General features: G+C 39.5%; 1 protein-coding gene across 9 annotated transcripts in view; it reads left to right on the top strand.

Moving 5' to 3' along the window:
* LOC109974783 (C-myc promoter-binding protein-like) overlaps positions 1 to 25,146 on the top strand; it is a 75,605-nt gene that overhangs the window by 3,041 nt on the left and 47,418 nt on the right. For all 9 annotated transcript variants that reach the window (XM_020625174.1, XM_020625172.1, XM_020625173.1 and 6 more), the window contains exons 2-5: positions 10,952 to 11,282; positions 18,551 to 18,797; positions 21,389 to 21,458; positions 23,217 to 23,386. In XM_020625174.1, the coding sequence (XP_020480830.1) occupies positions 10,972 to 11,282; positions 18,551 to 18,797; positions 21,389 to 21,458; positions 23,217 to 23,386 (798 nt within the window). In that variant the 5' untranslated portion in view covers positions 10,952 to 10,971. The remainder of the gene's footprint in view (positions 1 to 10,951; positions 11,283 to 18,550; positions 18,798 to 21,388; positions 21,459 to 23,216; positions 23,387 to 25,146) is intronic.

Below are 25,146 nucleotides of genomic sequence, written 5' to 3'. Positions count from 1 at the left end.
TAAATTGCTCACTCTGCCTATGACTTTAGTATGATTGTTGACTGATGCAACCATGATGGGTCTTGGAAGCAGCTCTTGCTCTTTGGTCTGGAGGTGTGGAATACTGTGTGTAATAATGAAATGGTTTCTGTTTTTAAAATTAATTATAGCTGCTGGAGATCTGTGAACACAATATAACAGCAAAGTTGCCCATTACATCACTAGCAGATGTAATGGGCATGTTTTGCTTATTGCTTGTGAGGGAGCTTCACTCACTCCATCTTCAATCTTTCTTTGGTTAATATTTGGTGTTGGGTATGTAATATGTATTTTTCATCTAAACCTCCAGTAGGATCAACCTTATTTGTCCTTGTTATTTACCACTGACTGTATAAATAAGGATGATGCATTGCCACTTCCCTCCACCATACAAAAGTGAAGCCAAAATTTTTTTGCAACCCAAATCTGTGCTAGTAGCTGCCCTTTTATCATCAGATAACTTAATAAAAACTAAATTGCCAGAAAAATGACTGTCTACTAAAATATATCTAATTTGTACTTTGAGATTTTAGGTTGACTCATGTCTCATCCACTAATATGGAGGGGGTAGGATTTATGGCCTATACAGCAACCAGCAAGTTGAGGTGGCTTCACTTCTGGGAGCTTTCATGGTGTCCATATTTTATACAGTCAGTGGTATTTACCAAATAGTTTGACCAGGCAGTATTTAAGGTTATTGCTTGATTTGTTTGGGTCTAATGTCTGTGGGCTGGGGGATTGTTCTTTTATCAGTGAGTTTTGTAGGTGTTGTACTTTACAATTTGGGTTAAAAGAAGAGCTTTGAACCAGGTTTATGTAATTTGTGCTCATTATTGATTCTCAAAGCTCCTTGAACAGCTGGCTCACATCCTGATCATATAAGAGCTTTACCCCAACACTGCTACAGACACAGTTATAATTCTACCCAAATGGTATTGAGACTCAATAATATTACTTGGAAGCACAAGGTGTGAAGCAGAACTAATGTTTCAATGATGTGAAGAATTCTTTGATAAAAGGAGGATTTTGTGTCAGCCTGAAGGTCACAGCCAAGGTTGTTCTGCGAATTTAGCCAAAAAGAGACACTGCACTAGAAAAGAGAAGCTACTGCACATTTGCATGCAAAACAACTGAGAACAGGATTACATGTTCCCAGGGAATACCATCCGCAAACACTAATTAGCTGTAAACTGAGTGTATTGTGTGCAGGGAGAAAGGCAGGATGTGGCCTCAATTGGTGGGTGGCATTTGGTGTTAGGCAAGATGAAGTTGGGTGTTTGTTGCTGATCTCATCATATAAAGCAAGATTCATAGCTCCTAGCAAAGTCATTTGTCAGAACACCAAAACACATTTCTCTTGGTTCAGTTGTCTGTGCCTTTATCTATGGAAAATAATGCAGTAAAAATTTTTTGAAAGGTTTATTTAACCGCTACTGTTGTCCTGACATACAATGTGAACTCTGGGGCCTTATATACACAGGTGTGTGCCTTTATAAATTATATCTGGTCAATTTGCCTCAGGTGGACTCAAGTTCTAGACACATATCGTGCAAAATTAAAACAAACAGAATGCACCTGACCACGGTTTGGAGTGCCACAGCAAAGGGTCTAAATTCAGTCTTCATAGTTTTCTAAAAATATGTTTTCACTTTGTTGTTATGTTTATTGTGTGTGTTGATGGGCAAAAATGGCAACTTTATCATTTTTAAGTAAAATCAGCAACTACATAAACCATGCAAAAACCGAAGTGGATCAGAATACTTTCTGAAGCTACTTCCACGGTCAATGCGCCATCGATGAAGGGTGTAATTGAAGGCTGCTGCTGCTGCTCTTGTGGTCAACAGGGTAAAGAATTATTCCTCACTGTCTTCAATTTCTCCCAATCATTCGGACAGAAATGGGTGTTTATAATTAAGAAGGCTAAAGCTGTCCTTAAATCAAGCCTGCAAATATAACGAGGTCACACTGGAAAACAATGTGCCTGTCAATACTGTGCAAAGCACTTCCTCATTTAAAGGTAAAACATGAGTCTTAAGAAAGGTGTACTGCCAACAAGGCTGAAAGAAGAGGCAGGTCAGTGAGATTGAGTTTCCTGTAAACATGGTATTAATTATCTCAGTGCTCTGCATTAGCACATCCTTGTGCTAATGCAGAGCACTGAGCCAAGATGGCTACATCTTGTTGGGTAAAGTCTGAGAATTACAGTCCAGAATTTACCTTGGTATCTGTGTACTAAAAAATTATCTTGAAATGTGTCATGTTTTTTCATCTTGCAGCAGTTTTTTATTCAACAATTTTTCATGCTGAAATGATGGCTCACATTTGTTGGCAGAAATGTCACTGACATGGAATGCAAGATCTGTAAATGAAAGATAAGGTATACAGGAGGCTCCACAAATGGCTTCCTCTAAAATCTAAGCCACTATTGCTAGAATCAGGCTGCAGAGGACCATTAAACAGGTGCAACGTCAGGGATAGAAAAAAAAAGATGTGATGCTAGACCAGAGTGGCTCAGAAAAGTACTCCTGTACCACAGATAACCAGACAGGGTTCTGCAATGAACAGATCTTACTGGTGGTGGTTTGTGGTTTCTTGGTGTCCAGTTTATCTGTTCATTTTTTATCGACTGAGGTTATCATTGTATACATCTCTATATATCGGCTTTTCAAATGAGCAATGAGTTTGATGTGTTAAAATTCTTGATTGTAGTACCTCCTCTTGAAATGTCACTGGAACATGTCTTACAAACTGCATATCGCTGATCTTTCTCTGAGACAGTGAAATACTCCCACATGGCTGACATTTTCTTTCACTTTTACTTAAAAACAAACCACACATGCACAAATTGCCACAATACATGCTGTTATGAGTGGTATAATGCTGTAGTGCCACCTAGTGGATCGGCCTCAAATGTGCAGCTGGCCAGGCGCCTGCTGTCTGAGATAGAATGCAAACAACCAACACATTTAGCCAGTGCAAACGTGACAGATAAATATCGGCCACTGCCATTGGTGAATGATCATCTTTTTTGCTGATGGACCGATGGCAGTCAACAGAGCGAGTATTAGCCGATGTACAGCTAATAAATTGGTGTATCCCTACACTCCAGTCACCAGCTCTAGCTGTAGCTTTACCCATATATGCACAATGAACCTGGAAAAGGCATAATGAAAATGGGACATTTAATAATCAAATTGTGTTTCAAATATTTATTTACTTCAAAAAATGTTAAGCAACCAACTATTTTACAGTGCATACAGTAGTTAAAAAGATTACCATATCTGTCTAGACAAATTCAATTAAACAAAAACTATACTGTTTAGAAAGGTTAGGTTCCAACTGTAGAATTTTAGTAATTTGTTTTATTCCAAATAACAGATTCATTTTTTGATGCGGTTTTTGTTCTTCTGGAAAGGAAGGGGGATGTTCTGGTTTGACTTTGCTCTTAACTCGGCATGCAGCAGAAAAGAAAATAGACTTGGACGGTAAAATAACACTGAGTGTTTCTTATTTACATTCTGGTGTTAATTTACATTTGTAGAAATAGAAGCATCTGTCACACATGCAAGTAATGGATGACTTAAATAGTAGAGATTTTTGAAATTGCTCTGGTGGAGATTAGCTTTTAGTCTTTTTCTCAATGTAATCAGATGTTGATGTTAATGGGATCAGTTGTTAGCAGGTGAAGTCTGCTGCATCACCATCCATCATGGCTTGCACTTAACTATCCATAGCAAATATGTTGCAGTCTTCTACTCATACCAAGAAAGAAAGATTTCCTAAACTTGAGTTGCATTTCAAAACATCTTCTGAAATTGACAAGACCTTGTACAAGCACTTTGTATGCTCCCAAAGCTTTTATGCTAAAGCACCTTTACCATTAGCATATTCATACTTGCTATAGGTTAGTTCCAGCAGGGCACAAATTGCTAACCCTGACAAAATTATTTACATTTTTACCAACTGATTCTCTTCTCTGCATTATTGTGCATTACATTAGCCATATTGTTCATGTAAAGGCAAATGGTGAGTGATAATGGCTAAAGCCTCAGTGCTTGACCCTGAGCATCCTCCTCCTTTTTTGACAAGTCAATTGCCTAACTTTGAAGATTTCATTTGAAGTCACGGAGTCATGTTCTGGAAGTAAATGAAGTTCTAATGTTGCAGCCTTGGCCATATTCACTGAAGAAAGCAGCAGGTTTCTGTAACCGTGTTTGAATGACATTTCAGAGGATTTCTGGTTTTAAGAACGGCCAGAGAGTCCCACGTGTTTTCTTATTCAGGAGATTGGAGTGGAAATAATAATTAAAAAATGAGATGAGAGAAATAAAATATACTGTATAGTTTTTGTTGGTTTCTTTTGAAGACAGACAAATTCTTCCCAAACAATTTTTCTTGACTTAACATAAGTGTAATCAGTGTCAACACCCATTGTGATTTTGTCAATAATTAGTGCTTGCTTGCCGTTCTGAAGTAAAACCATCTCATAGCACCAGTGTCAAAAGGATCTCATTTGATTTTAATATAAACTGATTACTGTCAGCTGACATTGTACAAACTGAAAGAAAATGGGTTGGAGGCGTCATGACCTATTTATCTGGCTTTTGATAAAAACTAAAAAGCATGCGCATTTCACTTTATTTTCTTTTTGGCACTGATATTTCTAAGTTGGCGTACTGCAGTTAGGCTACAGGTCAAAAGAAGGTGACTGACTGACTGGTTTAGAGAGAGGAAGCCATGTTTTTTTATTACCTACATTAGTCAGTGGAACACTGTTTAAATGATGAGTGGTTTTAAGATCTGCTGAAGAATGTAAACTGAGAGCAACAAACAGTAATATACCTATTGTAAAGAAAACGTAAACTGTCTACTGACAAAGGTTAATGCATCCTGTTGTCTCCTTTAGCATATTGGCCCCAAGGCATGTGTGCACACACACATACACATACACACACACACACATTCACTGCAATTAAACTGAATGTTTAGTGCTAGTTGTTGTGTGATTAAATTGGAAGAACATGGTTATCTACCAAAGAGACTGACAGTGTACACATTTCCTGCTGTACCAACAGTAAATATGCAAACTTTAATCACATCCACAGCTGGCAAAATCTGAAGCTTGTTGCCCACACCCCTGTGGATGTTGAGCTTCCTTTTATGTGTGTAATTTAATTCTATTGATTGTTGTTTTGGGAGCTGGAAGTTTATAAATTGCATCTATGTCATGACCAATTACATTTTATTTGGTTGATGAGGCTAGATAACTTAGAGATCGCAATGTAACATGGGAGAACCTGTTTTCTCACAGAGGCCCATTTTTCCTCCAAGATGTTACGTGACATGATGCTGTTAAAAGGCACAAGAGCCAAGCGCCTACCCCTCTGGGCTAACTAGAAGCAGATGCTTGGCTAGTGAGACTTCCTACTGGCTCGTGTTCTTGGGCACATTCCTTTGCGCCTCCTCCACATGTCTGCCCTGCTGTGCCTGTCTATGCTGGATGTCTATACAGCTGGAGTCAAGAGCAGCATCTGGGCTGTTGGAGCCTCAGATGAGAGTCCTTTTGTGGAGTTTCATTTGCCTTGCCTCTCGTGAACTTGAGACAGCTGGAAAACTTTCTCCTGTCACGATGGCTTAAACAAAACCCTTATGAATGCAACTGAAGGTCTGTTAGTTCTGGACATTTTATCTAACTCCTCCCTGAACTCCTGCTATGGTTATAAATCGGCAGGTTTGGCTGGGAGGCTTTGTCTATGGCTGTGGCTTTGGCCTTGGCCTGTGATGCTTTTCCATGGTATCTTTTTCCTTTGTTTCTCTTATACCCATACTGCTCTCTCCTTTGTGTGATTACAGTAAAGGATCAGACAGAACCCAGATAATCTGTGCATTCAGCTGAGTCACTGCATAAACTACCCTTTTAAAGCAAGTTAACCACATCCTTATATGTGCTGTGAAGTCAATTGCTTATTTCAGTTTTGCAAAGGAAAATAGTATGCAGCTTTTGGGGGAAACGGTGTTTTAAAGGATTTATGCTGGATGAATCCATGTCATATGGTTGATGATTGAGAAACACACAGATATAGTCTGTAGTGCTTCAGGACCACTGTGAAGAGCCTCAGTGACCTATAATGAGGCTTGTAGCCAGAGCACATCCTCTCTTAAACATTCACAGCCTTTCTTGATTGGAGGAATCAGTTGCGACTTCTCTCTGGGTGTTGACAACAAGAGCAAGTCAAGCTTTCCCTTCCACATCAGTTTGCCAGAGGAGAACTAGGGCAGCCAGTGAAATTAAGATAAAACGGCTGTGATGCAAATTGTTATTCGTATGTATCAGGCACAGTATGAGTCAGAATCAGCATCTTTTGGATGCAGTTGTTGGGAGAAAATCCAATGATGATCTGAAATCCATGGAAAAACACAATAGATGGGTGATACACAGGTATGCCTAGACTTGAATTTATTTGAAATTAATTGATAAATATTTTGTTTCTGGGTTTTATCATCATGTGAATTCAGCACAATTTAAGAATAGTCTGAATGTCTCTCAGTGGCTCTGTTTTTGAATAATAATCACCTTTATTTGGCCAAGTATGTTACACACAAGGATTTTGTTTCCGGTACAGAACCGATGGCAGCCATTTGCGGCACCAACTCACACTGATGGCTCTAACCGTTGGGGGCAACTTGGGGGTTCAGTGTCTTGCCCAAGGACACTTCAACATGTGGACTGCAGGCACCGAGATTCAAACCTCCAACCCTCTGGTTGGGAGATGACAGCTCTACCCACTGAACCACAGTTGCCCCATAAATCCTCACAGTCACCTTTACTAGAAAAGTCACTAATGGTTCAGTAAAAGCAGTGGCCAGTCTAGAGTTCATTTTTCATTCTGTCACCTGTATCTGTGCCGTGAAATCATAAACGTTGTTCTCAGCTATTCTTGAAATATAGGCCAGGCAGAGAAAGCAGGTTGAAGGCAATGGAGGCGAACTGATTTTAGTAGGAGTCCAGGTTTGTCCCACATATGCAGTATGTAATGTAATCCTTTTGTAATGTGTGCCACAGTATATTAACATTTTGATTTGCTTTGTATTTTTAGGAGGCGGACATGGCAGGGATGGGTGTCATTCTTTGGTGTGTCACGTGACTTTATAGTCAGTCTAAAGTTGAGGTGTCACTGCAGAGCTCTCTGCTGCTTTGCATTCATCAAACTGTAATAAGTTAGGTCAGCTTTTTTTTGCTACAGTGAGGAGGTAACTACTTATTGTGTGTTTTGTGATATTTTCTAATACCCAAGTCTGTCTTTTATCATTTGAGTCTCATGCAAATTCCCTCTGGGTCAGTAAAGCAGAAAACGAGACTGTAATGGCTGAGACGTGTTTAATTCCTTTCATTTTACATTACATATGATGTAGTTTTTTTATATAGCCATTATTGGCTTTGCATATCTCTTAAAGTGAACTTTGGTTTTGTGGCTTTATACTTCTGTATGGTTGTTTACAAAATCTTACATATTGACCACGTTAGCTTCTGCCTTTCACTATAGCTAAATACAAGAATGTACTCCAGAACCTTGTTTTTGTGCACACATACAGTCACATACACAACTTCATGGATATATCACCTCATCAATGGGCTGCCTTTCATCCTTTCCACACACATTCTCATTTGCAGGCTTTTAATGATAATGTTGTGTGCAGACATGAAGGTGTGATAAGAATGTGTGTGTTTGTCCAACACCCATGAGCTGTCCTTCACATATCATTTCCTGCATCACTTAGGTCCTGTTCACGCTGGAAAACAGTCTACTTTAAACAATGTAAGGGTGCGTTTGTGGAGGCATGTTGTTTCATATACAGGTGAGAAAATGTAATATGATCCAGCAAATCAAGTTGGAGGAAGGGATTTATGTGTTTTTTAGTTTATTAGACATCAAAACACCGCACAGTGGTTCAACAGCATCTGTTTTATGTTTTGTGTTGCTCTCAAGAACAGCAGAAATAGAGTAGTGACATTACAAAATGATCCACCAGAAATGCATGCTTGTATGTATGTGTATACAATTGGCCAATGTAGTACTTTGACAGATGACATCATGTTGCTTTTTAATGTAGAGTGAATGCTGATTTGAACCCAACCCTATGCTGCTGCTTTTCTCATGTCTTAGCTATTCTTTCACTCCACCTAAAGCAGCAAGATGACAGTTTGAGTCACGGTTATTATAAAAAAAAAAAAACTGCGTTCTGGATCAGTATAATGAGTTAAAGTTTGAAGATGTGCAGCATAAGTATGTACACCATGAAATGAGAGACCGCTTTCATTTGTATTTTGTGTATTTTCATTATGCTTAATTCCTCTGTAAACATTTCTGAAAGACAAGTGCACACATGTCTCACATCCTGTCCTGTTACACCAGTCTTTTGTAATGCAAGTGTTCCAGGAACTTTTAGGAGCCTGCACTTTGCATTGGACAGGAAGCGTAATGCAGATTATGGTCTTGGACTCAGGATGCTGTGCAGATGTGTGGCCTTACAGCTGTGGTCACTCTTAGTTTATGCAGTTATTCCTCAGCTGAGGGGTGCTGTAACAAGGTAGATTTAAAATATGGGATTGGGTCTGAATGTCTTGATACTGGGTGAGGACTAGAAGGATGAGAGGATTGGATCCAACTCACTTATGTCACTTCTCCTGCCTTATTACAGCTGAGCAGGCATCACTTGGCAGAGACTGTGACAGTCTTCTCATCAGTTTCTCGCAGTGAAGAAGTGATGAGATACATTTGTAATCCAAGTCTAAGAGCCAGAACACATTGAACCAATGTTTTCTCATCATCTATCAGTAGTTGAATGTGACACTCCAATGAAGAAACACAAATCTCTCTTTGTTTGGATACAAGCTTGTCTCATTAACCCTTCAAATTAAATTTTTATTAAAGCAGTACACACCCAGCTTTAGTTAGGGTTATGTAAATAAAGCCTTTTCTTCACCAAATGTTGTATAAATCGGCTATTGATAGACAAAACCACTAATTAGACAAAAAATTAGTTAACAAAGAAATTCCAGATACACATGGGATTCTGTTTTTTCTGCTGCCTGCAACCTGGATGACATGAGTCTCATCTGCATGATTAGATGATGAAGATAGTGTTGCTGTTTTTATATGAATTCTTCTTGCCAATTAGCACAGCAACATGTGCAAGACTGGAGTTGACAGCTTTTTCACCTTTCACCCTGAATCAACACATTTAGACTAGCTAACACACCCTGCTAATTAAGCTTCTCTTCCCATACCCCTTTACTGCATATTGGTAGAATCACAGACCTTGTTCAGTTGAATTACTGAGAATTAAATTGGGCAGAAACTCTTGGATTCCAAAATCGGGGTGAGAAGAGGTCACTGACTGTGACACAAACTTGAGAAAGTTTTTAAAGAAATAAAACAGCTTTCACATTCTCCTCAAAATTCAGTTTTATTTGAAAAGCTTAAGACACATTTGGCCTGTTTTCTTACATCCATTTCTTACATGTTTTTCACACCACCTCATTTCAGCTGTCAAGGACCCATTGTGTTCTTGTAGTTTTGCAAGACTGCTCGGGAGAAGAGTATTGGCAGAGCTAACATTTCAACCCACAGCAACATGTCCCAGAGGTTTCACTGTGAAGAGGTCAAGTGATGAATCTGGTCACTGAGGCAGACTGAGATTTTATACCACCCCACCCAGAGGCTGCATTGGATAACAAAACTGACTCGCAATATTTCTTTTATCTGCATTTAGCATTTTGAAACATTTTTATGCAAAATGTAGACCTGCTTTGTCAAAAGAAATGAGGCTTAAGGCAATAATGTCAGTAAACTGAAAAATAATTGGGTAAAAATGGATACAGCAATAATAAGGATAACCCATTTTACATTCCAGTTTTTTCTTTCTTTGAATTGTCACATTGGGAATCTTTGTGGCAAATCCTCTAGCCACTGCTCTTTAGAAGCCATAGTATCTATTCATGCCACAAATTTTGTTCTCAAGTGTGCTTTTGCCCCAATAGCTTTTGTCTCAGACTTTGACCTCAGGGGTACTGACTCCAATGTTTTTTTTTTTTTGGAATCGCACTGTGATCGCAGCACAGCGGTCAAGTGCTGTGCTTGATAAAAGTAACATTAAGATCCACTGGCTGTTGTCAGAGGGTGGTGAATGTGTTTCTTCATATTGTTTGGAGGCTCGCTCTTTGACCATTGCTCAACTGAAAAGATAACAGCTGTAACTCATGTCAGTGTTGTTTTTAGGACTTTGACCAGGTGCAGATTTTACAGATGTCCTGTTTTTATTTTCACACGATGACATATTGCATGTTTCTCTAGTGCTAACCTGTTTACCCACACCTGTTGCTGTGCCTTTAGCCTGTGCTTTTGCAGTAAGTGTCAGTGATGCCCTTCTTAGATTAGATTAAGGAAACTACTTTTTGGCCTTTAACAGCGTGCTTAAAGTGCCCATGGCATGCTCATTTCCAGCCATTTAATGTTTAATCTTGGGTACCTCTGGATTAGCTTTGCACCCCTCATAACTCCCAATAGTCTGTAATTATTTCAGAATGATAAAACTGTGCTGTTTCACTTTTTAGAATTAAAGAGAATTTCAAACCCCTCAACGCCTACAGTGCTTTGTCCAAATGTGTTTTGTCAAATTGTCTTTGAGCCCATCCCTGAACCTTGAGCTGGTCATGTGAACTGAAGTCAATATGGTCATTTTTACCCTCCTTTTTCATTTTCCCTTCCACTGGCTGCCCCTTAGTAAGAGTTATGATTGCCAGATTTTTTACTGCCATAGTAGGGATGCAATAAGTTTCTATCTGCTACCACAATTAAAATTAATCTCCCCTCCCTCTCTCTGTCTCCCACCCTGTGACTTTGTCTTTCTCCTTCCTTTCATTACTGTGCAGGCAGCTGGCGGGGATGGGAGATGATGGAGGACAAAGGCCCTCGCATAGCCGACTACTTTGTGGTGGCCGGTCTGACAGACTCATCCAAGCCGTTGGACCAGGAAATCCACTTTGATGATGTCTGCCACAAGACGGCCAAGCCTAAGGTGCCCATCACTGATGTGGCCGTGATAATCCGCTCGCTGGGTGAGGAGGTGCCGCTGGGGTTCACTTGCATAGAGACAACACCAACTGGCCATTCGGCTGATCTTAACAATGGTGGTCTGATGGTGCCCCAGGTGTTCCTGTGCTACAGGCGAGGTTGTGACAAGCCGCCACTCACGGACCTCGGGTTAGTAGTATTAAAGGAGTCCTCTCTGCAGTATAATGCAAATCTCTAAATCTCTAGTTATCTCGAACTTCATCATTGACTAGGAGTCAGTTATAATCCTTGTTGGGTAGTGTAAATTTTTTCAATGTATGACATTCCACCAAATTTTCATGGGTGAATAATTATAATTTGCCACAATGGAAACCAAAACTATTGTTTTTTTGTCTAGAATTATGTTTATTCTACACAAAGTTGAATTTTCATTGTGTGTTCTATGGAGGAAAATTGTTTGTAGTTGCATAATGACAGATTATTCGTTCCTGTCCCTGCATATGTGGACCTGCCTCTGTGTAGAGAAGCATTAGTATTGGTATCAGCTGTTCCAGTGACATTGAACTACAACCATTAAATCTAGATTTAAAGGCCCATTTGTGCTAGTCATTACAAATACAGTTTTTTATTAGCATATTTTCAGGGCAAATCAGAATACATTTTCCACCGTGATGACACACTAAAGGTATTTCTGCAAAAAGCCAAAATTTAAAAATTTTGGTTGAATTTGAAAATTTGGTGTATTGAAGGAAAGATGTAATAATACCGGTGTAAGGAGTCTTAAAACCAGTCTTGCACCTTAGCTTTGCCACAACTGCTTCTGCTGCTTCTTCACATAAAGATGATCATTGTAAACATACAATTATACAGTTTTATTATGCTGAAATTTCAGAAATTAAAACTTGTGCAAAATATCTGTGGAAGTCTAAGTAGTAATGTCCATTGGACCATTGAATCCATTGATTCTGAATGAACAATTCTATTGGTTTTAAATTCCAAAATAACTGGTTATTTGTATAGTAAATATATTTTTAAGTCAATAAAATAGGTAACAAGATTCTGAAGGCCCAAGGTGACCTCTTCAAATGCTGTTTTGTCCAAAAGTTCATAGATGTAAGATTTTTTACTGTAATTACAAACCCCAGTTCCAGAGAAGTTGGGACATTTTCCAAAGTATTTTGAAAACTAAACTCTGTGATTTGTTAATTTGCTTGAACCTTTAACTGACAAAAGTACAAAGAAATGGTTTTAATGTTTTCAGTGACTAACTTTATTGCATTTGTAAATATAAACAAATTTACAATTTGATGCCTGGATCACACAAAAAAAGTTGGGACAGAAGCCTCTTTAGCACTGTGTTAGAACACCTTTCATTTTAATTACATGTTTGAATTGTTTTGGAAGTGAGGATACTAATTGTTGCAGTTTTACAAGTGGAATATTTGGCCCATTCTTTCTGGATGTAAGACTTAAGCTCCTCAACAGTCTGTGGTCACCATTGTCTGATTCTCCTCTTCGTGATGCACCATACATTTTCAATAGGAGGCAGATCTTAGCTGCAGGCAGGCCAGTCAAGCACATGTGCTATGTGTCTATGAAGCCACGCTGTTGTAGCGCATGCAGAATGAAGCCTGGCATGGACCTGCTGAAATGAGCATGAATTATAATTTGCAGTAAAAGACAACAATATGCAATCACTGTAAAAGGTTTTGCCACAAACTCAGGTGACTGGCCTCTTTCCTGAATGATTTCATGAGTTTCTTCAAACCTTATAACTGTGCATGAGCTTCTAACTTCTAATTGAAGCTGTGTGTGACCTTCTATGCTATTTTCACCCTCATCACACTGCACCAGACAGTGACATCATCTGAAGGGCGCTGACCAATCACACACTGGGGACATTCGGGGACATGGACTCCCACGGGAAGGAGACTCTTTTGTTTACCTTGTTAGCATGAGCATTCACTGCTATTCACTGTTGGGCCACAATTAACCTACCATAATGACACACCATGCATTTTCGTTAATACTAGATGTTAAACAATTTTTATCTAGCAATGCCAACACACTAGTGGTAGAAATTGGTGCTAAGGTATAACAGGCTACATTAGCAGCATGGCTAACCAAAACACAATGGAAATCTAGGGGTTGGAAACGTGAATGAAGCCACTTGCTTTGGCTCATCACAGCGTGTCCATATCACACATACAACACTTCCCCTGCAACGCCTCACCCTATGACCAACGCAGCTCCATGCATTAAAACACAGCAGGGAAATGTGTTTTTGCTTGACTAAGTGAATGTATCATCATACCCCATCATACTGGCCTGGTTCTATTATGTACTGATAACGCAAGACAGCTTTTGCCTTGACGAGAAATATCGTCATGCTTTAGTATCACAAGATCTTGTCACAACCCTATGACAACAATTTTCCAAAGTACTCCTGAGCCCATGCAGTTATATTCATCACGGTAGCATGACATTTTCTCATGCAATGCCTCTTGAGGGCTTGAAGATCATGCACATTCAACAGTGGCTTTCACTCTTTGCCTTTATGTGCTGATATTTTCCCCAGAGTACTTGAATCTTTTTACAGTATTGTGTACAGTGTACTATTAATGGTGAAAGGCTTAAATTGTTTGTCTTGTGTCAATAAATATTCTTTTTTAACTGATTGACAGTTCCCTCAGGAAGTTTGGTACAAAGTGGTGAGCCACAACCCATCCTTCATTGCAAAGACTGAGCCTTTAGTGGATGCTCCTTTTTATACCCAGTCATGGTACCCTCAAGCAGGAAGTGGGAATTGGAAATTGTTTGACATTTTGAGAATAGTTAATCAGTTATTGAAATAGTTGCAGGTTATTTTTTGATGAAGTAACTGATTAATCAACTAATTGTTTCTACTCTAAATGAAACAGTGAAGCCCTAATGTCCCATTCCTATTGGCTATCAGCTGCTGTCATCAGACACTGAGGTTGCTGTTAGCTTTCTGCTTGCATGAAACTCCACCCTACTGCTCTTTGCTATTGTGAGTGAGGAGTATGGTTCCTGTCTAAAAAGTGGCCTATATATTGTGTGTTCTGAAAAACTAAAGTGCTCTCAGCATTAGAAAGTGCTCTGCTCTGCCTGAATTTTTTTCCTGTGCAGCACTTTTCCACAGCAGCAGCAGCTTTCTTTCTGCCTTGCAGCTGCTCTCCATTGAATAGTGTGAAATGCTGTTACAGGCGTCCTTCTCAGCAAAATCTTTTGAACTGTGTGAATTCAGTACTGTTTGTTCAGTCCTTTCACACTGCTGGCTGGTTGAGGCTGGTGGTGACAGTGCTAAGGAGGACACTGCGGAGTGTAGTGGTCATCAAGCACTGACACAGACACTCTGCTCAGACTGTATCAGCAGCTTTTGTGTGCTGATACCCCAGAGTGGCTGCACTTCCCAGACAGTGGTGGAACTAGTGGGAAGCAGAGGTGTGTGTGTGTGCAGGTGTAGCCATTTGTCCATTTTTACTTCCTACAGAGGGACTAATTAGTGTTATCTTTAACCACTGATCATATCAATTTGGCTTTGTTCAGTGCTGAAGACTAGATATGAATATGAGGAGTAATGGCACCCTCAGGGTTTCCACTGTGAAATGAAACTAAGTAGCTGACAGTAGCCACTCTTATTAAATATGACATTTTCTGTATGAAATGGCACTTCTGCTCGTTTTCTGTGAAGCCTGTTGTACTTCAATCACTGAATCATATTTTCTAGCAGAAGTGGGCCACCTCAGCTAAACTGAAGACAGGTTCTTTAGAAAATACTACAAAAAACCCTGATGTGCTAACACAAATGTAGCTTTATGGGAAGTAATCTGACACTGATTTAGCAAACACAAAGACTGGTTTAAAATTTTACAGAATTGGTGGCTGTATCAATAAAGATAACATGGCAAACGCAATAATGGCCAGGACTGCAATGACAAAAAAACAAACAAAAAGCCTGATATATAACAACAGAGACAGATGAGCACACAGTGTTTGAGCTGGTTAAGCAGAATCATCACAGCTTTGAGCACTGAAATAGAAATACAGACAAAATAAAAAGTCCCCACACTTGACCATTTTAAATTCAGTTCTCTTTTCTTTTGGCAGATATTGTATGTCCGTGCAGATTCTCAGTCATCCAGGTCATAGTAAGCTGAAAATAGTAAGTTGGTGTTGAGGCCCAACACCAACAGGGAGAAACCAGAAACAAGAGGGGATAACACTGTCGTTACTAATTTGGCTTCTTTATCAGAGAAGTAAAAGGATCTTTCACAACCACAATATCCCAGTTAACTTTAAACCAGGGAACACCCTGTGGCAGAGACTGGTCCACCTGAAGGACAAAACACCCAGACTTAAACAGAGTGATGTGGTGTATGCCATTAAGTGTAGTCAGGAGTGTAATGACTTGTACATTGGTGAAACTAAGCAGCCGCTTCACAAACGCATGGCCCAACACAGGAGGGCCAACTCCAGTGGACCAGAATCAGTAGTCCACCTCCACCTGAAGGACAAAGGACATTCTTTTGAGGACAGTAAAGTCCAGGGCCCATATTCACAAAGCTTCCTAAGCCTAAAAGTTGGTCCTAGTGATGAAATTCTAAGAAGATGTTTTTTTTAATGACGTTTTTTTTTTTAAATTTCCCCTTAAATTTAGGACATAATCTTAGTAAAGATAAAAGTGATTCATGAAACATCTTAGGCCTAAGAACAGCTCCTAAGGTAAAAATCCGTAAGAGTAGAGAGAGGGGCCTTTTAAGCGGCTTAAGAGTTCCTCTAGCAGCGGACAAAATGGTGGAAAGAAGAAATATTCTTGAAACAATGAACGACTGTGAGTTAATTAAACGCTACAGATTGGATCACGATGGGATTATGTTTGTGGTTGACCTTATTAGAGGTGCGCTCACATCTCCCACCGCTCGTAGTAATGCCATAACGCCAGAAATCAAAGTGATTACAATGCTGAGGTATAAACAGTGCAGCAGCAATGACTTGTCTCTGTCACAACCTTCCATCAGCAGAGTGATGGCACAAACTATTGAAGCGCTTTCACAGTCTCATACAGTGACACGGTCTATTTCATTTCCACTGGACGTTCATACTCTGCAGACTCACAAAAGGGCATTCATGGACATAGCAGGTTTCCCCGGTGTTGCTGGTGCAATTGATGGGACGCACATTCACATAATCCCACCATCGGAAAATGAAGACGTTTTTGTGAACAGAAAGAGGTACCACAGCATCAATACGGTTTTAATTAACTTTAAGATATTTAGCCTATAACAAAAACTTTGCTTAAAGTAGCCTGTATTCATGATTATATATATTTTATATATATACAAACATTATGATTTCACTGTCCATCATATTATCATATATTCTCTTTTCACAAAGACCACATTTTTGTAAAGACCATGACGGATTCTTTATCAACCAATCACAGTCTATGATTTGCTGCGTCATCCCTAGCAACGGGGTCAACCACACTTCTTCACTAAGATAAAAGTTTTTGTACTTTCCTTGCTCAGAGTTGCTCTGAGAAGTTTCCTAAATCACTTTTAGTCTAGGACTCCCAGCAAGGACTTTTTAGGCTAAGATAGGAGCTCTCTGAGAGAATTCTAAGATGCTTTGTGAATACGGGCCAAGATCCTCTCCAGAGAACATCGCTAGTATGACAGAGGAGTCAAGGAAGCTATTTTTGTCCAAATAGAACACCCCTCACTAAATAGGGGTGGTGGACTAAGACACAACTTCTCATCCATCTACAGTTCTGTTTTGAGATCTCTGCCCAATCATGCCCACCAGGACAATAGGTGTTGGTCCATAGGTGAGGGTTCAAAGACAGGTAAGGACTCTCACCGATACTGGGCTATAACGAATCAGTCGTTAGGGGACATTGTTGGGCATCAAAGGACTGAAACACCACCGATGGGGATAAATATTACCGACTCAACGCCAGTCGGGCATAACTGATGAAGCCTCTTGGATGAGAGGTGAAACGTCTTGGACCTAGAAATCTAGTCCAGTTGATTTTTTTTTTCTTTCTACGTTTTTCAGCTTCTGGCAGATAGTGCCAAAAATGCCTGTCGGGTTCCACTGTAAACAATAATGGAAGATAAGTGCCTAATGGAAGCACAAAGTGGGATGTTTTAAATCCCTGCTGCTGTTATATACCTCTGAGTACTTTTCCTCTCTGCTCTGAGTCTCCTCTTGTGCCTAATTGTAATACTGTACTGGTTCAATATGTTTTGACTGACTGCACTGTACATAAAGCTATAAGCATATACTGTATGAAATAAATTAAATTCAGTTATTTAAACTTCTCTTGGCAAAAAAAAATTGATTTTAACCTCAAAGCACCATTTTGCCTAAATAAAGGGTGAAAAAGGTTTGTCTTTAGATGGAATACATTTGTATGTGACATAGCTGCCACAGAAGAAGCTTTTATTTATTGTCTTTGTAACATTGTGACGCGTACAACAAAATTAGGTTTGGAGCTGAGGGCCCCAGGCCGCTGCGTGCATGCATGCTGTGATCACAGGCGAGACGACTGCTCTACCCACCGCACCACTGTCACTTCCCCACAGCTGTCATGCTTTCATGCGCAAATATCATTATTATGAATTACAAATAAATTTTTAAATGACCTTTCACTAAGCAAAAGTAGCAGTACCACAGTGTAAAAATACCTTGTTACAAATAAGTTCTGCATTCAGAAGGTTACTCAAGTAAAAGAACAAAAGGATTAGCATCAAAATATCTTTAAAGTAGCAAAAGTGCACATTTCATATTGATGGTGCTGTATCATATTATGGGATTATAAGTATTGATGCATTATTGTGTTTATCACATTTAATACTGCAGCTGGTACAGGGGAGCAAATTTTACCTATCTTGTATTTTTACAATTAAAAGCGCTGTATGGTAGCTTGTGAATTTCACACCAGGCATTAACAAAGTCTTATTGTATGATTATACTGGATTTAGTTTTATTAATAGTGAAAAGTAATTAAAGTTATCAAATAGATGTAGAGGAGTAAAAAGTACAATATTTGTATCCAAAATGCAGTGAAGTCAAAGTATGAAGTAGCAAAAAAGGGAAATACTCAAGTGAAGTACAGATACCTCAAAATTGTGGACTCAAAAGTGCAGTACTTGAGTAAATCTGTACACTGACTGCGACTCTATAGGCTCATAGATGTCTGACAGGTTTTTCATGAATTGCATCAAGGGCTGAAACCGATTAAGTTTAAATGTCTGCATTGTTTCACATGACTTGCATTCCATGAAAAACTGGGAGAGGTGAGCATGTAATTGGCTCATGACTGCATATTATGTTTCTTAATTTGAGATCATAATCACACTAATACCTACAGTACATGATGATGTGGAGTTTTGTTTGGCTGACTCCAGTACTGTCTCTCTTCCTCTCAGTGTGCTGTATGAATGGAAGGAGCGACTGAAGCATGGATGTCACCTCATCCAGACCACACCCTCTGGTCGTCCAGCCAATATCAGCGGCAGTTCCTCCCAGCGCATCTACGTTACATACCGTTGTGCACCCGATAGCCAGCCGCACGCTGCCCTGGCTGTCACTGACATTTGCATCATCATCCCAAGCAAGGGAGAGACACCTCCCCATACCTTCTGCAAGGTGGACAAGAATCTGAACAGCAGCATGGTGAGAGCCACTCTGGTGCATATTCAATTTTGCAGCACTTAATCATTGTTACAATAACTGTAACAATGTACTTTTTACATTTTGTATTACTTGCGTCTGTTTCCTTTTATAGAATTTTTGTGTCATAGTTGCTTTTGAGGTGGCATGGTGTGCAGTGGTTAGCGCTGTTGCCGCAGCAAGAAGGTTCAGGGTTTGAGCCCAGGCCAACCCGGGTCCTCTCTGTGCGAAGTTTGCATGCTCTCCCTGTGCCTGCGTGGGTTCTCTCTGGGTACTCTGACTTCCTCCTACAGTCCAAAGAAATGCAGCTTAGGTTGATTGGTGACTCTGAATTGACCCTATGAGCGAGTATACTTGTCTGTCTCTAAGTATCAGCTTTGTGATAAGACTGGCAACCTGTCCAGGGTGTAACCTGCCTCTCGTCCAATGTCAGCTGGGATTGGTTCCAGCCCCCTGTGACCCTCGTTAGGATAAGTGGTATAGATCAAGGGTGTCAAACTCAATCGCACAGGGGGCCAAAACTCAAAGCACACTTTAGGTCGCGGGCCGAACAGGATAAACATTTATTGAACAGACTAAAACTAAACGTTTTTTGAACATAAATATGAATCAAAACAGACAGGATACAATATTATTCCAAAATAAATAAACTTAAACTTAAAATCAGCAACCGTATTTCTGCTAAGGCTTAGTACATTTTCAAACAAAGCAGTTTCACTGTGTGATTTGGCTTTAGTTAAAACGTCTGCTGTGATGTCAGATTCCTCTTCAACTCCTCTACCTTCTGTAGCTTCTGCTCTGCATTCACGTTTTTCAGCTTGTCCTGATGTTTTGTCTCGTAGTGCCGTCTTAGGTTATATTCCTTAATTACAGCCACATTAGCTCCACAAATAAGACACACGGGTTTACCGACAATGTCAGTAAACATATACTCAGGCCCCCACCGGTTTAGAAAGGCTCTGCTTTCAGAATCAACTTTCCTCTTGGCCATTGTTAGGGGCTAGCTTTGACTTGAAATTGAGGTTGTATACATCAACAGACGCTTGATTGATCTGACGTAATTGACGCGGGAATGATCGCAGGTAGCCTATCTTTCGGTAAGGCAGCTGTTGCGCTGCATTATGGGATTTGTAGTTTGTGTGTTATCAGTGCGTCATATCGCCGGGCCATTAAAAAAAACAACAAAACAAGTTATTAACATATGAAGATGGATTTTTTTTTTGCTTCTCCTTAACATTTGAATTCAGCAGACTGCTCATTTTGTCAGAAACTTGTGTGAAACTCAAAATGTTAAGATATTCTTCACTGAGAATCCTCACTTCCCCTAGAATCCCTCTTAATGTAAATTAAGTTTTAAGTTAGTGCAATGAGCTTTGTAAACTTGTTAGCAATATCCAATAATTAAACATAAGCTTTATTATACATTGACAGATTTAACACTTTCATCTGTTAAAGAATTTTGAAATGATGGAGTTGTTGTGGGGAAAAACAGCCTCAGACTAAGTAGAGTGTCTCTGTGCTTAAATATACTGTGGATTTGTGCAGATTATAGGATGAAAATGTACTGTAGGTCAACTGGTTGTGAGATAGTTGTGGTTTTTCAGTAGTTAGATTTCATCCCATAGCTGAGGTATCCAAATTGGCTAGTGCATCCAGTTGTACAAAATTGTGTAAAACCATTCCACATTGCCTCCAGAAGTTTTTAAATGCTGTTTCTGTTGTTGAGCTTTAAGACCTCTACTAATGTGTGTGTTTGGTGTTATTCTCACCCATAGAATAGTACAGAAAATCAAGGCCACACACACACACCCACACTTAGCCACAGATGGCGGTGGAGCTACTGAGGTTAGAGTTACTGGCCATGACAGTCGCAACATTTCTGGTTCTTATTCGGCCGGAGACAGTGTTTCATGTCATCCCATCTCTCCTTCTTCATTCCCTGCCAGCTCTTTGCTGTCTCAGTTTATTTAAAGCAGAATTGCCCCCCACCCCTCACACACACACGCACACAAAGAAAATTAATATATGCCACATATTAATGCTGATTGAAGCAGGGGTCATGAATGCATTTAAAATGTTTTTATGTTCAGCAGCCGACTCTCAAGTTTCACATTTCGGAGCAGTGGTGAATACATAATCAAGGAGGGCTTTCAAAACAGGGCCTGCATGTGACTGCATTACATAATAGAACAGTTACAAAAATAAACCATTAACTGTTGATAAACTACATGTACAGTACACACTGTATCTGCAGCATGTTCTACATCTTAAAGACCAATTGTTTTCTAGAATGGGAGGAAATCAGTTTGGAAAATTTCCATTAATATAACACTGGGATGAAAATAATTGTTTCACAGACCTCTTCTGAATAAAAAGATCTTTTCCTCCTCTTGAAGCAAGGTGAGAGGTTTAAGCAGCTGGTGGTGTTATGCCTTGTTTGATGGTGGTCGTAACTGAAGTAATAAGGTCAAGCTGTAATTTCATCTTTGAAAGAGAGCAACTGGAATATTGGAATTTTGGATTATGTATTTTTTTCCTGATTGGCCCAAAGAGGATAACATGCTAACTTTTCCCATTTTGCATGTTCTTTTCAGTGGGGCTCCTCTGTGTACCTGTGCTATAAGAAGTCTGTGACCAAAACTAACTTGATAGCCTACAAAGCAGGTAAGCCTTCCTAACCCCATAACTACCAGTACACACAAATTCATCTCTAAATACTTTGTCTCTCCTCAATCCCTGCTCTGATCACTGGCTTGTGGAGTGAGAAAAACTGAATAGAGGGTGATTTTACAGGTCATTTTATTAGGTATTCTTTTATTTTAATTAATTATACTTATTAATCCCCATGGGGGTGGGGTGTGTGTCTTACTGATGACAGCCCTGTCAGTTATTGCTTGGCCACCAGGGGCAACTGGGGGTTCAGTGTCTTGCCAAAGGATACTTCAACACATAGACTGGAGAGACCAGGAATCAAACCACCAACCTTCTGATTGGGAGACAACCAGTTTACCTCCTGATCCACAGCCACCCCTATTCAGAGCTACAGTATTTCTAATATTCTGACCCTCTCATGTATGTAGCTGTGGAGGACAAAAATATAGAGACGCCTCTGAATACAGTGTAGTTCAGGACAACCCCACCTTTAACTATGACCTCAATAACAAACACATAATTGAATGTATACATTTATGACAGTTTCACCAAAAACTGAAACATTTTGAGCTTCATAAACACAGATGTTAAGGTGGATGTGTTGCATTGAAGTGCATACAGTTGTACAGGTGTACAGTACCTAATAAAGTGGCTGGTAATTGTATTTGTAAAGTTACTTGTGGTTGTTTGAACCGTAAATTGAACCACTTGTAATAAAAATGATTGAGTTCATGTGGAAGTGATAAATATTTATTTCATTAAACATAATTGCCTGTTTTTGTATGTGTTATGATGGTGCTGTTGCTGACTTGTCTGTAGAGGGGATGATGTGCTGCAGAGTGCCACAGATGTGCTTGCATGTTCAGACTTGTTGAAACATGCTGATGCTCATAATTGCTCTGAACTCCAGTATTCTTCCCCTTAGAATTGTTTAAATGGTTGTCATATGTTTGATGGTAATATTGACACATTAAGTGCATCTGACTTTTCAAAGCCAACAACACTGAAAGAAGATTATTTTCTGACATTACTCTTGGCTCAGTATGGCTGTATTTGGCTCAGCCTCACATTGACTGGCAGATGGTCTGCTGTATGTCTTCAGTATGCAGCAGACTGTGAATAGAGCGATCTCATTTGTTTCTCACTGATGCTTTGGGTGAGTCATCTCAAAGAAATTAAGTTTGTTCCCAACATTTTAGGCCAGAAACAATCCAGCATGCATCATGCTTTGCAAGCAAGTTTGTGAAACAAACATGTTTTGCAACATCTGTTCAGACAAATGGAACACATGTATCCAGAACTGAGTGATCAAAGCTGAGTGTGTTTTGTTGGTGGATAATTATCATTTTGTAATGAAATTAAACATATTATTAGTGTGCACCTTTATCCATAGAACAGTGCATATACTGTGAAGGACATTCCTCAGTGTACACGGTATATACTGCAGCAGCCTAATGTTTAGGGACTGGCAGGGACCTCCTGATAAGACACTATATTGATTGTCGAACTATTCCTTTGAAGTTTGCTAAACTACCTGGTGCTGTTTATAACTCCACTGCTACATTCTGTTTCGAGTGAACACTAAATTAGTAAATTTGTACATTAATCTTGTCAGTATATTAATTGAACTTGTTCTGCTTTGTTTTAAGCTTACTGGGAAGGCAGCACATTGCATGTTTATTAGCTCTTAATTTGTAATCACAGGTAGGTTGTATTTAGCAGCTCTCTAAATTGAGTTCTCTCTTTTTGTATTGTTTTTTTTTCTCCTAGGTTTATTTAGCAGATATCCAGAGGAGGACTATGAGTCATTCCCTCTGCCAGAGTCTGTCCCTCTCTTCTGCCTTCCCATGGGGGCTGCGCTCGAGTGCTGGCCAGCTAACACTAAATACTCCCTCCCTGTTTTTTCCACCTTTGTCCTCACTGGAGCCTCTGGAGAGAAGGTAAGATGATGAATTGATTGATTCACTCCTTTATTCTACTTTCTTTCTTTCTCTATCATCCAGCCGTCTGTGACATCTCAGTAGCAGCATCAGATCTGACAGATTGCCAGTGACTGTTAGACCTCATCAGCAGACTGTAACTGCCATCTACACGGCTGACATAACCGTAGTGGGGAGTGAGAAAACCACAGTGCTACACTGCATACCAGACAGAAAAATGAGTCAGGGATGCAGTTGTATGTTGCTATTATCAGGTGAAAAACTTGCATCTTCACATTCAGTATTTTTTTTAGGGTGGGTTATATAAAGATGGATGACACGACAGCTCCCCAGCAGTAAAGCCACCACAAGTCGATCACCCCCCAGTGGCTGGTTGCAGTATAGGTCATAAACCCCGCCCCCTCTATATTAGCAGATGGGATGTGAGCTGAACTAAAACTTTTTTAATACAGATCAAATATAATGTTCCCAAAGGCAATTTCTGTTATTTTAGGTACCATGCTGATTTGTGTAAAGTGGTCATTCTTCTCGTAAGTTTGCTTGTGTGCAGTTCAGGAGAACTTACCACATACACTCACAAACATAGGCACACGTGTGCACACACACACACACACACACACACACAAAACAAACACCTTCCCACTGAGTTGATCTGTGAGTTTGGAAAGTGGTGCAGTTCAGATGAGTTCATATTAGTGAATTATGTGGTGAAACACAATCCTGAATGAAAACAAAAAGCATATTGATGTTTGGGTAGCAGTTGCTCTGCTGAACAAGGCTAGTTAGGGGTCAGGAACGAGTGGTCGTGCCAGGCTTGCCACGGTCTGCTGATGCTGAGTCAGGGTATGTATAAGCTGCTATAAGACAATTGGTGAGGACAGTGTGTACTCCATACTCACTTGTGTTTTACTGGCCAAGGTCAGGGGTTGACTCATCCAACTCCATGTTTAACTGAGCTGTCAGCTCACTTTTGCTAAACACAAGAAGTTAGTCTTGTGTTTTATCTCATGTTATATTTTTTTGTTTTTTGCATGCTGGATTGAATGTGTGTTAGGGTTGCAATGATATGAGACTTTCACAGTATGATAACCGTCTCAGAAAATATCACAGTTTCATGGTATTACGGTATATGGTATTACATAATCACTATTATTATCAGATGCAATGACCCTCAAAATTATGGGAAAAGGGGTCTTTTTATGCACGTGACTGTGATAGTTGACTGAACTGGATTGCAGCAATTGACGAGATTTAAAAAAACAGCATATAACAATAACGTTATTTAACTAAAGCATGTTAGTTTGCATTTTAGTACCTGTAGTAGAAGACGTGTTCACATCCTTTGCTTAAGTAAAAGTACAAATGTCCCACAGTAGCCTACTCTGTTACAAGTAGAAGTCCTGCATTGAAAATGTCAAGTAAAATTAAGTATTATTATGAAAATGTACTTAAAATATTAAAAGTAGAAACAGGCTACTCAATGCAGAAAAGTTTATTTTATATATGCTATACTGTTACACTATTATTTATGTATATATATATATATATATATATATATGTGTGTGTGTATGTATGTATGTATGTATATATATAAATATACAGTCAGGGAAAAAATTATTTGAACCCCAGCTGATTTTGTAAGTTTGCCCACTAACAAAGAAATGATCAGTCTACAATTTCAATGGTAGGTTTATGTGAACAGTGAGAGACACAACAATAACAAAAAAAAAATCCAGAAAAATGCATTACAAAAAAAGTTG

Source organism: Monopterus albus, unplaced genomic scaffold, assembly GCF_001952655.1.
Source record: "Monopterus albus unplaced genomic scaffold, M_albus_1.0 scaffold348.1, whole genome shotgun sequence".
Taxonomy (NCBI): domain Eukaryota; kingdom Metazoa; phylum Chordata; class Actinopteri; order Synbranchiformes; family Synbranchidae; genus Monopterus; species Monopterus albus.
This window is presented reverse-complemented; position numbering and strand designations above follow the sequence as displayed.